At 43.0% G+C, this 17,594-nt stretch overlaps 2 protein-coding genes across 4 annotated transcripts in view; both read left to right on the top strand.

The window, feature by feature from the left end:
* The window catches only part of gripap1 (GRIP1 associated protein 1), a 265,294-nt gene that overhangs the window by 104,228 nt on the left and 143,472 nt on the right, over positions 1-17,594 (top strand). The window lies entirely within an intron of this gene.
* kcnd1 (potassium voltage-gated channel, Shal-related subfamily, member 1) overlaps positions 1-17,594 on the top strand; it is a 95,600-nt gene that overhangs the window by 32,171 nt on the left and 45,835 nt on the right. The window contains exon 4 of the mRNA XM_072367057.1: positions 3,548-4,260. Within this exon, the coding sequence (XP_072223158.1) occupies positions 3,548-4,260 (713 nt within the window). The remainder of the gene's footprint in view (positions 1-3,547; positions 4,261-17,594) is intronic.

Here is a 17,594-nt window from a genome sequence, read left to right on the forward strand (position 1 = left end):
GCTTCTTGAAGGACATCCCAAAGCTCTTCTTTGGATGTGGGCTGCCTTTTGTTCCGTTCTCTGTCAGATGATCCCACACTGCTTCAATAATGTTGAGGTCCGGGCTCTGGGGAGGATTCATCCCTCCATAAGACCTGTTGCCACTGATTTTCAGTCCACTTCTTGTGTCATTTGGCACAGCTCAGCCTTTTCTCCCTGTTTCCCTTCCTTAAGAACGGCTTCTTGACAGCCACCCTTCCATGGAGACCATTTCTGATGAGGCTTGGGCCAACAGTAGATGGATCAGCTGAAGGTCCAGATGCATCTCTCAGGTCCTGTCAGGTCACAGCTGGATTTTTTCCTCTTTCTTAAGGACATCACTTTCAGATCCTGTTCATCTGCTGGAGATAGTTTTTTAGGCCTGACACTTCTTCTTTTGTCCTCCACTTGTCCAGTTTCCTCAAATGTTTTAAGGACACACTGCACACCATGCTGAGATATGCCAAGTTTTCAGCTAATAGCTCTTTGGGAATCACCTTGTTGCTGCAGAAATCCTATTTTCTGTCTGTCAAACTGTGTTTTCTTTGCTGTTTTTCATAGATGCAGCTAAAGAAATGGGAACAAATGATGTGTCTTTGTAACAAAGTGCCTAAAGATCCAGTTTAAAATGGCTTCTTTGCTAAGTTGTCTGTTCTGTGTCGACACAACACTGGTTCATCCCTTGAGTTAGGAGCCTTTTTTCTGCCTGAAGGGTTCAAAGGTCAGAGTTAAGTGGCTGAACAAAGAAAAAACACATTCCTCTGAAAATGTTCAGGAACAAGGACTGAAGATGAGGGAAAAAGCAGAACATGTCCAAAGAAAAACTGTGAAAGAGCTTCAGAAAGCTGCAGAACTGTTGATCAGGACACTTTAAAGGTTACAGAAAGCTGCAGAACTGTTGATCAGGACACTTTAAAGGTTACAGAAAGCTGCAGAACTGTTGATCAGGACACTTTAAAGGTTTCAGAAAGCTGCAGAACTGTTGATCAGGACACTTTAAAGGTTTCAGAAAGCTGCAGAACTGTTGATCAGGACACTTTAAAGGTTTCAGAAAGCTGCAGAACTGTTGATCAGGACACTTTAAAGGTTTCAGAAAGCTGCAGAACTATTGATCAGGACACTTTAAAGGTTACAGAAAGCTGCAGAACTGTTGATCAGGACACTTTAAAGGTTTCAGAAAGCTGCAGAACTGTTGATCAGGACACTTTAAAGGTTTCAGAAAGCTGCAGAACTGTTGATCAGGACACTTTAAAGGTTTCAGAAAGCTGCAGAACTATTGATCAGGACACTTTAAAGGTTACAGAAAGCTGCAGAACTGTTGATCAGGACACTTTAAAGGTTTCAGAAAGCTGCAGAACTATTGATCAGGACACTTTAAAGGTTTCAGAAAGCTGCAGAACTATTGATCAGGACACTTTAAAGGTTTCAGAAAGCTGCAGAACTGTTGATCAGGACACTTTAAAGGTTACAGAAAGCTGCAGAACTGTTGATCAGGACACTTTAAAGGTTTCAGAAAGCTGTAGAACTGTTGATCAGGACACTTTAAAGGTTTCAGAAAGCTGTAGAACTATTGATCAGGACACTTTAAAGGTTTCAGAAAGCTGCAGAACTGTTGATCAGGACACTTTAAAGGTTACAGAAAGCTGCAGAACTATTGATCAGGACACTTTAAAGGTTTCAGAAAGCTGCAGAACTGTTGATCAGGACACTTTAAAGGTTACAGAAAGCTGCAGAACTATTGATCAGGACACTTTAAAGGTCACAGAAAGCTGCAGAACTGTTGATCAGGACACTTTAAAGGTTTCAGAAAGCTGCAGAACTATTGATCAGGACACTTTAAAGGTTTCAGAAAGCTGCAGAACTGTTGATCAGGACACTTTAAAGGTTTCAGAAAGCTGCAGAACTATTGATCAGGACACTTTAAAGGTTTCAGAAAGCTGCAGAACTGTTGATCAGGACACTTTAAAGGTTTCAGAAAGCTGCAGAACTATTGATCAGGACACTTTAAAGGTTTCAGAAAGCTGCAGAACAGTTGATCAGGACACTTTAAAGGTTACAGAAAGCTGCAGAACTGTTGATCAGGACACTTTAAAGGTTTCAGAAAGCTGCAGAACTATTGATCAGGACACTTTAAAGGTTTCAGAAAGCTGCAGAACTGTTGATCAGGACACTTTAAAGGTTTCAGAAAGCTGCAGAACTGTTGATCAGGACACTTTAAAGGTTTCAGAAAGCTGCAGAACTGTTGATCAGGACACTTTAAAGGTTTCAGAAAGCTGCAGAACTATTGATCAGGACACTTTAAAGGTTTCAGAAAGCTGCAGAACAGTTGATCAGGACACTTTAAAGGTTACAGAAAGCTGCAGAACTGTTGATCAGGACACTTTAAAGGTTTCAGAAAGCTGCAGAACTATTGATCAGGACACTTTAAAGGTTTCAGAAAGCTGCAGAACTGTTGATCAGGACACTTTAAAGGTTTCAGAAAGCTGCAGAACTGTTGATCAGGACACTTTAAAGGTTTCAGAAAGCTGCAGAACTGTTGATCAGGACACTTTAAAGGTTTCATAAAGCTGCAGAACTATTGATCAGGACACTTTAAAGGTTTCAGAAAGCTGCAGAACTATTGATCAGGACACTTTAAAGGTTTCAGAAAGCTGCAGAACTGTTGATCAGGACACTTTAAAGGTTTCAGAAAGCTGCAGAACTGTTGATCAGGACACTTTAAAGGTTTCAGAAAGCTGCAGAACTATTGATCAGGACACTTTAAAGGTTTCAGAAAGCTGCAGAACTATTGATCAGGACACTTTAAAGGTTTCAGAAAGCTGCAGAACTGTTGATCAGGACACTTTAAAGGTTACAGAAAGCTGCAGAACTGTTGATCAGGACACTTTAAAGGTTTCAGAAAGCTGCAGAACTGTTGATCAGGACACTTTAAAGGTTTCAGGAAGCTGCAGAACTGTTGATCAGGACACTTTAAAGGTTACAGAAAGCTGCAGAACTGTTGATCAGGACACTTTAAAGGTTACAGAAAGCTGCAGAACTGTTGATCAGGACACTTTAAAGGTTTCAGAAAGCTGCAGAACTATTGATCAGGACACTTTAAAGGTTTCAGAAAGCTGCAGAACTATTGATCAGGACACTTTAAAGGTTTCAGAAAGCTGCAGAACTGTTGATCAGGACACTTTAAAGGTTTCAGGAAGCTGCAGAACTGTTGATCAGGACACTTTAAAGGTTACAGAAAGCTGCAGAACTGTTGATCAGGAAGAAATGATGGTCTTTGATAAAGTTTCACAGTAAAATCTTAATGCATCTTATCTTCAGGCTCAAAGCATCAGAGGATGTTTCCAATGACAGAATAACACTGGTTCATCCCTTGAGTTAGGAGCCTTTTTTCTGCCTGAATGGTTCAAAGGTCAGAGAAACATAGTTCAAACTGCAGCAGTTTCTTCTTCTTCTTGTTAAATGTCTCTCTGGTGGCGGGAAGCAGCCCTAAACCTGCTCTTCTTCTTGCTCTCTTTGTGTCGCTGCTCAGGAATACCGAGACAGGAAAAAGGAGAACCAGGAGCGTCTGGCGGAGGACTGCGAGGCCAACGAGGCGACGGACGCCCCGCTGCCCCCTCACAGCACCTCCAGGGAGCGTCTGTGGCGCGCCTTTGAGAACCCGCACACCTCCACCATGGCCTTGGTCTTCTACTACGTCACGGGCTTCTTCATCGCCGTGTCCGTCATCGCCAACGTGGTGGAGACGGTGCCCTGCCGGCCCCCGAAGGGCAGCGTGAAGGACCTGCCGTGCGGGGAGAAGTACCAGCTGGCCTTCTTCTGCATGGACACGGCCTGCGTGCTCATCTTCACCTTCGAGTACCTGATGCGTCTGTTCGCGGCGCCCAGCCGCTGCAAGTTCATGCGCTCCGTGATGTCCGTGATCGACGTGGTGGCCATCATGCCCTACTACATCGGCCTGGTGATGCCGGAGAACGAGGACGTGAGCGGCGCCTTCGTCACGCTCCGGGTGTTCCGCGTCTTCCGGATCTTCAAGTTTTCTCGCCACTCGCAGGGTCTGAGGATCCTGGGCTACACGCTGAAGAGCTGCGCCTCCGAGCTCGGCTTCCTGCTCTTCTCCCTCACCATGGCCATCATCATCTTCGCCACCGTCATGTTCTACGCCGAGAAGGGCACCAAGGGCTCCACCTTCACCTCCATCCCAGCCTCCTTCTGGTACACCATCGTCACCATGACGACGCTGGGGTGAGTTAGGAGCTTTTCATTGTTTCCAGAGATGGAGCGTTTCCACCCACGCGCCGCTTCTGGAGTACGGTGGTGTGTCTTCACCCTGCTGCCGCCCACGCTCATCTCTGCTGCCGGCGCGTGCACGTGTGCGCGTGCACGTGTGGGCGTGCACGTGCACGTGTGCGCAGCTCTGATCTATTATCCGCTGTTCAAAGAGCCGGTGGAAGCATCAGAAATAGAGCGTGAGTCAGAAATCTGCCACAAGCTCCGACCATCCTGCTTTCACACGTGCACGTGCACGTGCACGCTCTACCTGCCTGTGAATGGAGTGTGAGTTCAGATGGTGTGAATGGGGAAGTGTGACCTGCCCTGAATGAGTGTTTTCTGCTCACTTTCACTTCCGGTGCATCTTTGAAATGATGATTTCTGGATGTAAACGAGTTCTTTTTGGGTTTCATGGCTCATATCTGAGGATGTTTCATTCAGGCAGTGAATATGTGAAGCTATGGGACAACGTTTAAAGCAGATGCTGTGGTTTTTATTCTACTCAGTCAGTCAGTAAACCAAGAAAAAAGGTTATAAAATCTCTTCTTTAGCTCCTCAGTGGCTTCATGAGACCAAACATCCTCTGATTCCTCTGATTCCTCCTCTGATTCCTCTGATTCCTCCTCTGATTCCTCCTGTGATTCCTCTGATTCCTCCTCTGATTCCTCCTCCGATTCCTCTGATTCCTCTGATTCCTCCTCTGATTCCTCTGATTCCTCTGATTCCTCCTCTGATTCCTCTGTTTCCTCCTCTGATTCCTCTGATTCCTCTGATTCCTCTGATTCCTCTGACTCCTCCTCTGATTCCTCTGATTCCTCCTCTGATTCCTCTGATTCCTCTGATTCCTCCTCTGATTCCTCTGATTCCTCCACTGATTCCTCTGATTCCTCTGATTCCTCCTCTGATTCCTCCTCTGATTCCTCTGATTCCTCTGATTTCTCCACTGATTCCTCTGATTCCACTGATTCCTCTGATTCCTCTGATTCCTCTGATTCCTCTGATTCCTCTGATTCCTCCTCTGATTCCTCCTCTGATTCCTCTGATTCCACTGATTTCTCCACTGATTCCACTGATTCCACTGATTCCTCTGATTCCTCTGATTCCACTGATTCCTCCTCTGATTCCTCTGATTCCACTGATTCCTCCTCTGATTCCTCTGATTCCTCCTCTGATTCCACTGATTCCTCCTCTGATTCCACCGATTCCTCCTCTGATTCCTCTGATTCCTCTGATTCCTCCACTGATTCCACTGTTTCCTCCTCTGATTCCTCCTCTGATTCCTCTGATTCCTCTGATTCCACTGATTCCTCTGATTCCTCTGAATCCTCCTCTGATTCCTCCTCTGATTCCACTGTTTCCTCCTCTGATTCCTCTGATTCCTCCTCTGATTCCACTGATTCCACTGATTCCTCTGATTCCTCTGATTCCTCCTCTGATTCCTCTGATTCCTCCTCTGATTCCTCTGATTCCTCTGATTCCTCCTCTGATTCCACTGATTCCTCTGATTCCTCTGATTCCTCCTCTGATTCCTCTGATTCCTCTGATTCCTCCTCTGATTCCACTGATTTCTCCACTGATTCCTCTGATTCCTCTGATTCCTCCACTGATTCCTCTGATTCCACTGATTCCTCCACCCTCTGAACTTTCCTTTTCAGTCCTCAGGGCAGCTGCTGCTGCTGGTATTTTTGCATATTGTCCATTATTGCGTCAGTTTCTCCAACAGATGAGTTTCCTCAGCAGTCTTTATCTCAGGGTCCAGGGCTCAGCTCTGTGGGTTCCTGCCTGTTTCCATCCTGAGCTGAAATAAAACCGAACCGCTCATTTAGCAAAGTTAGAGCAAATGAAGACGGTTTATTTGGTGATCAGTGATTGGTCAGAGACCCCCTGACCTCTCCTCTCGGGCTCCGTTAGCTTTCAGCAGGGAGAGCTGCTCTCTGAATAGATTCAGCAGGCAGTAAAACTCAACCCTGGTCTCTCTGCTCTCACTTCCTTCAGATCTTCTCTCCCCTTTGCCCCCCCGGCTGTGGAAGATCAGACTTTCCTTCGTGATGAACCTTAGAAGCGATGGGTGGATTGTGGGGTGCATTTTTTCACGGTTGAACTGGAGTCTCAGAGTCCCAGTCGGGTTGTTCTGAGAAATGTGGGTGGAGCTATATGCAGGTTGGTCGCCTGACTTCAGGAAGAGAAACTTCAGCGGTCTCCAGCAGAGAGTTAGTCCTGCTCAGAGGGGGGTGAACTAATGCAAAACGGGGGGGAAAGAAAACGAGGCAGAAAGCTATTAAAATGAGGTAAATACAGCCTTTAACATCTCGCCTTCAGCAGCAGTGAGAGAAACTAAGTGAACCCCTGATCCAGCAGCTTCAGCAGCAGTGAGTGTAAAACTAAGTGAACCCCTGCATTAAAGGATCATTCTTTCCCCTCTCAGGGACTCCATCAAGCTTCAGATGGTCCTGGGAAGAGGTTCTGATCCGGAGCTCTGAGCAGATGTTCAGTTTACACTTTAAAGTTGAGGATCAGCTGTTTTCAGCTCATTCTGGAGCTTAAAGCCAAGACTATTATTATTATTATTATTAAGAGGACAACAGGCAGAACAGAACAGAGCATCATTCAGAGAGATCCAGCTGTGTTTGGGAGGTTTGATTTCTGCACTCCGGGTGCAGACGAAGCCCGGCGACCCGCCCAGGACTTTACCGACCGTGCACGTGCACGTGCACGCACTCAAGGCTTGTCCAGTGATTAATAACTCTTAATAACTCTTAATAACTCTTTATAACTCTTAATAACTCTTAATAACTCTTTATAACTCTTTATAACTCCTTATAACTCTTAATAACTCTTAATAACTCTTAATAACTCTTTATAACTCTTAATAACTCTTTATAACTCTTAATAACTCTTTATAACTCTTAATAACTCTTAATAACTCTTTATAACTCTTTATAACTCTTAATAACTCTTAATAACTCTTTATAACTCTTTATAACTCTTTATAACTCTTAATAACTCTTTATAACTCTTAATAACTCTTTATAACTCTTAATAACTCTTTATAACTCTTAATAACTCTTAATAACTCTTAATAACTCTTAATAACTCTTTATAACTCTTAATAACTCTTTATAACTCTTTATAACTCTTTATAACTCTTAATAACTCTTAATAACTCTTAATAACTCTTAATAACTCTTTATAACTCTTTATAACTCTTAATAACTCTTTATAACTCTTTATAACTCTTTATAACTCTTTATAACTCTTAATAACTCTTTATAACTCTTTATAACTCTTTATAACTCTTAATAACTCTTAATAACTCTTTATAACTCTTAATAACTCTTAATAACTCAGAAAGTAGAAAAGGCAGAGCTGAACATTTTGAGCTTTGAATGGTTCAAACAGCTTAAACTCCACAGGCTTTAAAAGAGATGCACAGTGGTGATGCTCGTGCACGTCGCTGCGAGGCCTGTGCGTGCACAGTGGTGATGCTCGTGCACGTCGCTGCGAGGCCTGTGCGTGTCGACCAATCACAGTTCAGCACACAAAGGAGGCGGGGAAACAACATGGACGCCTGTTTTAGGGTGAGATCTTAGAGGAGATTCACACCTCAGCTGCAGACTGAGCACGTGCACACGTACAGGACTGCGTGCACGTCACATGCACACGTACAGGACTGCGTGCACGTCACATGCACACGTACAGGACACACAGCTGATGGTCCCCTTCTCCGACATGTCAAACACGGTTAAATTCTCACTTATGGAGCTGTTTATGGTCGATTCAACAGAAAAAGACACATTTTTCAGACAAAAGCAGAGGAATTCTCTTCATTCCTTTAATCTTCCTCCGAGGCTGCGGTTAGTTTCTGTTATTCTGGGCGTAAACGTGTGTGTTTGACTGTGTGAGCTTCCTGTTTTACAGCTGATGACCTTTTATTTGTCTTTTATCTGACGGCTGCTTGTTATAAACAGAATGCGTTCAGAATTTGTTATTCTTAATGATTTTTGACCATTTTCATCTGTTAAACTTGAACTTTTGGGGGTTTTCCTTCAAAGTAAAAGTCCTGTTTGGATTTGCATGAAAGTGTTTGTCACCAAACTTTTTCAGAGATGCGGTTCATGTGTAAAAAGTGACTTTTAAACCCTTTTTAAACCCCGCCCCCATCGCCGTTATCCCCACCTGCTCCTCGTCGGCACTCAGCTCGGCTCGTTTCTTCCTGTTTTTTCACTTTATTCTCGCACTTTTTCATCGTACTGCTTTTATTGCTCCACTTCGTCTTTTATCACCACACAAATAAACCCATTCCTGCATTTCTGAAAGCAGTAACAGACTGTTTGGACTGAAGAGAATCCACATTATACCAAACTTTTAAAAGAAACGAGTAAATGTTTCCCTCACAGGTGAAATCTCTCATGCTAATGAGCCGAAGTTGGAAACGAGTCAGACGAGTTAGTTAGTTAGAGTTAGTTAGTTAGAGTTAGTTAGTTAGATGAAACCGGTTAGCAGGAGAACATGTAATAAGTAGCTCTGCAGTTTAATACAATAATCTGTGTTTTTGTTCAGTTCTGAATACATTCTGAGACTCTTTGATCTGACTTCCAGCTGCTGTCCTTCAACTCTTCAACAAACTTTTATTCTATTACTGGACTTAAGGAAGTTTCCACTGAGGTCCAGAAAACAGCTCAAAGTTTTACATAAAATAACAGTTTTAACAGTTCCTTCCAGAACACAGTCAGACATTAAGATCCACTCAGTGTGACCAAAGTTGTGTTTAATGAGGAGTGGAGACAGGTGTGACTGATTAGGGTGGAGACAGGTGGGACTGATTAGGGTGGAGACAGGTGTGGATGATTAGGGTGGAGACAGGTGGGACTGATTAGGGTGGAGACAGGTGTGGATGATTAGGGTGGAGACAGGTGTGAATGATAAGGGTGGAGACAGGTGTGGATGATTAGGGTGGAGACAGGTGTGACTGATAAGGGTGGAGACAGGTGTGGATGATTAGGGTGGAGACAGGTGTGGATGATTAGGGTGGAGACAGGTGTGACTGATAAGGGTGGAGACAGGTGTGACTGATTAGGGTGGAGACAGGTGTGAATGATAAGGGTGGAGACAGGTGTGACTGATAAGGGTGGAGACAGGTGTGAATGATTAGGGTGGAGACAGGTGTGACTGATAAGGGTGGAGACAGGTGTGAATGATTAGGGTGGAGACAGGTGTGACTGATAAGGGTGGAGACAGGTGTGGATGATTAGGGTGGAGACAGGTGTGGATGATTAGGGTGGAGACAGGTGTGACTGATTAGGGTGGAGACAGGTGTGGATGATTAGGGTGGAGACAGGTGTGACTGATAAGGGTGGAGACAGGTGTGAATGATTAGGGTGGAGACAGGTGTGGCTGATAAGGGTGGAGACAGGTGTGAATGATTAGGGTGGAGACAGGTGTGACTGATAAGGGTGGAGACAGGTGTGGATGATTAGGGTGGAGACAGGTGTGACTGATTAGGGTGGAGACAGGTGTGGATGATTAGGGTGGAGACAGGTGTGACTGATAAGGGTGGAGACAGGTGTGAATGATTAGGGTGGAGACAGGTGTGAATGATAAGGGTGGAGACAGGTGTGGATGATTAGGGTGGAGACAGGTGTGACTGATTAGGGTGGAGACAGGTGTGAATGATTAGGGTGGAGACAGGTGTGGAGGTGGAGCTGAGGACCAAACTGGGGATATAAACACAGGATTCAGGGCAGGAGTAAAGTATCCCAAAGACCCACAAATAATTAAACCAAAAAAAAAAATCCAAATCCAAAAATGATGAATTACCAAAAAAAAAAAAAGACAGAAACATCAAAACAGAGAAAATCAAACAATAAAGAAATAATAAAACCACAGAAAAGACCAAAAACTGAAAAGATACCAAAAAAACCAAAGCAGGTAAATGATTTAATCCAAATTAAATGCTTAATTTTTTATATTTTTCAACCTGTTGAAGGTCATTAAACGCTGAGTCTGTAAGGAGGAGGAGCTTCATTCATTCAGTTAGTTTTACTTCATTATCCTGTCACCCAGCCCACGTTTTGGATGAACTGAAATCTTTTGAAAAAGATCTTTTGGGGTCAGGATACTTCTTGGATTGGGCATCATCCTCTCCCACGTTTCCACGGCAGCGAACACGTCTTTTCACACGTTTCCACGGGGCTAAAACCATCCAATTTGATTTGGTTTGCAGTTCAGCGCGTCCCCACATGTCCAAGTGTCCTTGGACACTGTGAACAACACTCACTATGTCAGCAGCCTGTTAGTCACATCTTACTCATAATTTTATTAAACTAACACCATGTTGTGCTCAAGAAAACTGTGCTGGTTTGACCTTAAACTCATACAATAACTAATCAGACTACAAGTTGTCGCCCCCTGCTGGCTGGAAGGCGCATCGCATTGGCTTGATTTTTCAGACCACTTTTTAAAAACATCTGGATTGTGGATTAAGTTTAATTTACTGCCTCCAATTTTTCACATTAAATGTAGCTGTTGTCAGATTTTATGCTAATTGATTAAAGGTTGATTTGAACTTCCACAGCGTCACCTTAACCCTCAGGAGGTGAATCTGACCTCCACTCGAGCACATTAGCTTTTATATAAGAGCGACTTTGTTCTTTGGCTGCTGCAGAGCACTTTACCTTCCACATTATTTATATGAACAAGATGGGAAGCAGCCATTTCCTCTAAAGGAACAGGATGTATATGAGAGTGAGAGCAGCCTTATAAACCGGCCGAGATAGAATTATAGACCATCAGCGCACGCTGTGAAGGTTTTAATAGACGAACAGAGAGAAATCAGAGAATCTGCAGAAACACCGTCACACATACAGAAGGCAGCTACATCTGATACTTCCTGTCTGAAGAATCCTTCTGCTAACTGACAACAGCACAAAATGGCCCCTGAAGGCCCCGCGGGGGCCCTGGTCTGTGGTTTCAGGTCAGCCGGATGGACGCAAAGTTTGGATTGAAGTTAGATTCTTAATGGTTTTAAACGTGCACATCATAAACTGGACAAACATTAATATTTCACACTGATTTTTACCCTCAACCTCACAGATACCTTAATTTTCACGTCTGAACGGACTCCTTTAATCCCTCACAGAGCCACAAATGCGTGGTGTGTTTAAGGGCCGATGGAAAGCTCGGAAATCTGGGTTTTAATTGGATTTGAGTGTTTTTTTTTCTTCTATTGTTATCTCAAAGTTTTAGTATGTAGAAAGAATAGCTCGATCCCTCTTAATTACAACACATAGATCCTAAAACAACAGATTACTAACACTATGAAGAGATGCCAGACAACAAGAGGAAGATAAATTATCTCAAACAAAAAAAAAAAAGCTTCAAAGACACAGAACAAAAAACAAGAAAACAACCAGGATCACCACATCCTGACCATCACTTTTCTGCACCTGCTTCATCCTGTTCAGGACTGTGAGGGGCGGAGCCTTTTCTACCTGGACGGGTCACCACTACACCACAGAAACAAAGACACACTCACAGCTAAGCTAATTAGCCTAACATGCTAGTCTGTGGACAGTAAACTGAAGAAAACCAGCTCTTTGGTTCTGTTTCCACGCTCTGCTCCTGTTGATCCGTCCTCATGTCGTTACTCGTCCAGACTTCATCCAGGAAACTTCCAGCTGATAGATTTGATAGATTGATAGTTATTTCCTGTTTTGATTGGTGGAATTTGAATGATATTGTGCTGTATCTGCAGAGTTGTGTTATGAATCTCTCCCAATAAGGGGGCTCGTGTCAGTTTGGACATCTGTGGGAAGTCAGGATAATTAGTCCAGTTGTTCCTCCCTCAGGGAAGGACCTTCAAAGCTTTGGGCTTTACAGTCCATGATGGAATGAGTTCGTGAATTCAGGTGACCATGAATGAGTCTTGGGGCGGAGTCACATGACCAACAGATCGGGTTCTTGCTGATCCTTGATCCACGTCCGTCCTTCCCTGAACTGTAATAGAGTGAAAATTCCCCCACAGATCCATAACAAGAGAGAAGCTTCTGAGGGTCACAGTGTGAAACTGATCAATAACCCGCAATCGATAAGGTCTCAGGAGCAGCTCCGTAATGAGTCTCTGATCTGTGATTCTGTGGATCTACGCAGGTTTCAGTGGTGGGCAGCAGATCAGAGAAGATGTTCAACTTTCCACCGACTCCTGCTTACTTTGGATAAATAAAGTCAGAAAAACGCTAACATAAACAACAGGAATTTAAAATAGTTATAAACTACAAAAACTGACAAATTCATGATTATTCAGAGTAAAAAACATCTATTTAACCATAGAGATGCTTTTCTTACAGTTTCCACGGTTGTTTAGTAAATGTTTGTTGTGTTTCTGCACGTCAAATACAAACTAAATGTATTTGTATTTTGGAGGAAATGAACATAAACTAATAACCAACAAAGTTGCTCTGTTTTCCTGCTGGAATCCGTTAAAAAACGTTAAAGTTGAGACATTTGGACCTAAAAACAGACCAAAAGTCTTTATTTTACAGAAAAAAATAATTCCAGGAACTGAATGAAAACTCAAATCTGAACGAGAAGGCATGAAAACAGAAGCAGACTGAACACCAAGGGCGATATTAACAGAATAAAAACCCTAATAACAAAAAACAGAATAAATCTGGACTGAGAAAATAACTAAAAACTGAAGAGAATAAACACATGAAACTAAAGAGAAAGAAACTGTAAGCTGAGGTGTGCTGTTTTTCTTAACTTTAGCTAAATTATGTCACATTATTTCAATGCTAATTTGACTCGGTTAGCAAGCAGATTAGCCACCGTTAGCACAGTTAGTTTGCTAGCTTCACGTTAGCAATAGATCCAGAGTCATTGATTGATTTGTGTTCTGAATTTCACTGTTGCTTTGCAAATATTTAACTGTTTAAGGACTTTAAGTCTAACCCAACATGCCCCCCAGCTCCTGGTGCAGGCCATGGTCATCTCCCCCCAACGCTCTCCTAACTGGTCTCCTAACTGGTTTCCTAACTGGTCTCCTAACTGCTCTCCTAACTGCTCTCCTAACTGGTCTCCTAACTGGTCTCCAGCCTGTGCTGTGAAACCTCTGCAGATAGTCCAGAACGCGGCGGTGCGTCTGGTCTTGGATCAGCCTAAAAGAACACGTCCCCCCTCTGTTCATTGAGCTCCTCTGGCTGCCCTTAGCATCAGATCCAAGTCCCTGATGTTAGCTACAAAGAGCTTAATGGAACGGCTCCCATCTACTTGAAGGCTCTTGCAAAGGCTTCTGTCCCAACTGGGTCCCTCCGTTGGTCCCAGGATTGTCGTCTAGCAGCTCCTACACCACGCCTAAGACAATCCAAACTCTGTTCATGTGTCGTCCCACGATGGTGGAATGACCTACCGAGCGCTACCAGAACAGGGGCGTCCCTGTCTATCTTCAAGAAGCTCCTGAAAACCCAGCTCTTCAGAGAGCATCTCCTATCCCAGCACTTACCTTGTACTTCCCTCCCCCCTCTATCTCTGCACTTTATCTTTCTGCTCTTCCTTCTATGCCTGCACCCTATCTCTACTCTGTCACCTCTGACAGAGTCGGACTCCTGGGTTCCTTCTATGGAGCTTATTGTTAGCTTTATATAGCTGTTATATCTTCATTTGTAAGTCACTTTGGTTAAAAGCGTCTGATAAATACAGAAACAGAAACATAAACATCAGTGTCGGGACACAGATGCAGATGTATTCAGAAATCAGTCGATGCAAAGTTCATCAAACTAGATAACAAGTAATGTAAGCTGAGGTGTGCTGTTTTTCTTAACTTTAGCTAAATGATGTGACATTATTTCGATGCTAATTTGACTCGGTTAGCAAGCAGATTAGCCATCGTTAGCACGGTTAGTTTGCTAGCCTCGCGTTAGAAATAGATCCAGAGTCATTGATTAATTTGTGTTCTTTGCACATATTTAACTGTTTAAGGACTTTAAGTGTCGGGACACAGATGCAGCAGCAGTTCAATAATCTATAGCAGTTCACATTTATTTCAGCATACAGAAACCTTTTCTCTTGTTATCAGCTCTTTTTGATTGATGGGTTTGGTTCCATTATTTGGTAGAAATCGTATTACTCCTGAACAATCTGGCCCCTCACTCTTAAAACGATGGTTACGGCCCTGCTTTCAGGAAGAGAATCCGACTGTTGAGCAGCTGAAATGTTGGATTCAGCTAAATGCAAAATAAGCCTTATTGGGATATCTGCGCCATGAGAACAAATATTTCCAACCTCAGTGACAGAAGTAAATATTTATTTTAGCCTGAGATCAGATAAATAACCGGGTCTTAAGGCAGTTCTTGCACAACATGATGGGATTGTGAGTCCCAACACCTTCCCTGTGTGTTTATGTTACAAGTCACACTTGTATGATATGAGTTGTTCCATCCAGGTTGTGACATTTACAACAGCTCAGATGTTATGTGGCATGTCTGGTGATAATAATCCAAGTATGCTAGTTTAAACTTTAGTAGGAAATGTTCATGAATATTTCAGCAGGACTCTGGAGAGTAAGTTTCTGCAGATCTGATTACCAGAGAAAGTCATACAGTAAAGAAACTGCAGAGTTTGTCTGTGGAAGTAAAGATTAGGTCTGTTTCTCACTTTAAAAGCAGTTTATTTACCTAAATGAAGCATGAAATGAGGTGTTCCTAAACTGTTTTAGGATCAAATCTGAGTCATCACCTTTATTCATGCAGGCCGGTAAATAAATACGTTAAATAAAATGCTCCTGTACCTGTTTCACTTTCAAACAACCGGCTCACCCTGACGCCACACGTCCTGGTGTTCCACGAAAGGTTAAATCATCTGGTTTGGTAAATAAATGATGGCTTCACCTCATGGTATCATGAGATATTTATGGTCTCAGCTTTCATTTCCCTGTGATTTAGTTGAATAAATAAATGCAACAACCTCACAAGGTTTAAAATTGATCCTCGTATACATGAACATCTATGAGTGTGCACTTTGTTTTTGTTTTTTCAACAAGCATAACCAGGAATTTATCCCTGAGATATGTGCTTGTATCTGCTTTATATTGGCTGTGGCGGCTCGCTTTGACACAGTACGATTCCCTTAAAAACAAAATCAATTGGCTGTGGGACACACCTTGAGGGCATCGATAAAAATTATACTTATCTCAACAACACTTACCTCTCAATTAAAGGGGAACTCCGGTATTTTTAAACCTCGACCTTATTTCTGGCATGAAATACTCTACTGGGACCACTTCATCCACACGCCCCCCTGCAGCACAGTTTATTCACTCCGTGCTCTGTGACAGTCGGCTAACTTCACACAGAGTTTGCTGCTGATAGTTTTGTGCAACATGGCAGGATATTTATCAGATTTAGACGATGTGAACGATGACTTTGAGTAAGATGGACGTTCTTACCGGAGTGATATAGCAGAAGATATATAGAAGATATAGCTCTGTTAGCTCATAGCTGCTGTTAGCTCATAGCTCTGTTAGCTCATAGCTGCTGTGTTGTTGTTATTGGCAGCTATCGGGGGGCTTATAGAGGTCCATGTTGCACAAAACTATCAGCAGCAAACTCTGTGTGAAGTTAGCCGACTGTCACAGAGCACGGAGTGAATAAACTGTGCTGCAGGGGGGCGTGTGGATGAAGTGGTCCCAGTAGAGTGCCTGTGTAGAAATCCCTCCGTTAGCTCTTCTATAGCTGCAAGTAGCCACATAACAGCAGCTCTGAGCTAACAGCAGCTATAGCACACGTTTATTCATTCATTCTTCTTAAAGTATTGGTGAAATAAAGACAGATAATGCCTTATTTAGAGGCTGCATCCTCTAAGCCCCGTTCACTCCGTTATATGGATCTCCAGTTATCTAAATATCTTCCGAAGGACGCCGACTTTCACCAAACTGTTCTCAGTGAGTAGATGAACGTATCTCATGCCAGAAATAAGGTTTAAAAATACCCTTTAGGTAAAGTGAGCTGTGAAACTGATTCCATGAAGTTAAGACGTCTGAGGTACAGTGAACGCAGCACGACGTGAGGCTCGATGATTCTTCACTTCTTATCTGAGCGGCTCTCTGAATGTGTTATTTCCAGAGTTTGGGATTTGTTAGTCACTTCACTCCTTGATGAGTTTATTTTTGTCTTTAATCATGATACATGACATGCTTTTAACAAGTTATTTTCACTTGTATCTAAAGCTTTATTGGGACTTCTCTTATTTAAGATTTCATGTAAATAGTTTTTTGAGTAACCTGAAAAAAAGGGTTCATAATGAGAGGTTGTGGTGCATAAAACCCAGATAAACACAGTATAAACAACATCTTCCGAAGGACGCCGACTTTCACCAAGCTGAAATAAAGTCTAGGTTTCCCAGTCTGATGGGACCCTGAGTGACGTGCGCTGCTCTGTGCACTTTGGGCCTTTGGTTCCCTGTTTAAATGGGTTCAGTTATTGGACTGATTCAGGTGGAACCACTGAGGTCAGCTCTAGTCTCTGAGCCCGAGGCCAAGGTTTGACCCTTTGTCTTTCCCCACATTTACAGGACGTCCCCATAAGTGCTCAGTCAGACGTATGTCCCCATAATGTCCATAAACCAGCACACACACACACACACACACACACCTAAAAACATAATGAGTGAGGAATTCTGGTGTTTAGGGGACTTTATGATCTGATTATCGTATGAGTTTATGGGTCAGAAAATGGAGACAGATGGTCCATCTGCAACACACTCATGAGTACAGTATTTCTTGTGGGTTCACTCCCATTATCAGGAACTACCTCCCTTATCAGGACCGGCCCCCATAATGTGAATCAGAGCTTTTCTGTCTTTATCTGTAGTGAAGTTGCTTTATTTTACACTCTGTGGAATAATCAGATCAGCGGAGCGGACCAAAGTAAAGTAAAGTTTGGACATTTGAGGCTCAGAGATCAGTACCTTTAGCAGAGATTTCACATTAAGCTGATTTGGAGAGACTGAAGCTGCAGAGGAAAGGTCGTTCCAGAAATAGAGAGAACAATGAGACGAGAGTAGGCTGATATTTAAGCTTTGTAGTGTTAACTGAGAGCAGGTGAGAGAGATATGTTGAGCTGTTTTTAATCTGGAACCAACTTAAAGGGGTAATAAAGAGGTGAATGTTTAGATGTTCCCTCATCTTTGAGGTTTGAGATCCTTATGATTGCATTTGGAGCAGTTCTAAATATTTCTAAGGATGCTTTTTGTCTTCTATGGACTAAGTTGTAATTTCTGTCATAGAAGAGGCTCCAGAAATCCTTGAAAGGGGT

Source organism: Leuresthes tenuis, unplaced genomic scaffold (assembly GCF_036924035.1).
Source record: "Leuresthes tenuis unplaced genomic scaffold, fLeuTen1.0.hap1 SCAF_16, whole genome shotgun sequence".
NCBI classification, from domain to species: Eukaryota; Metazoa; Chordata; class Actinopteri; order Atheriniformes; family Atherinopsidae; genus Leuresthes; species Leuresthes tenuis.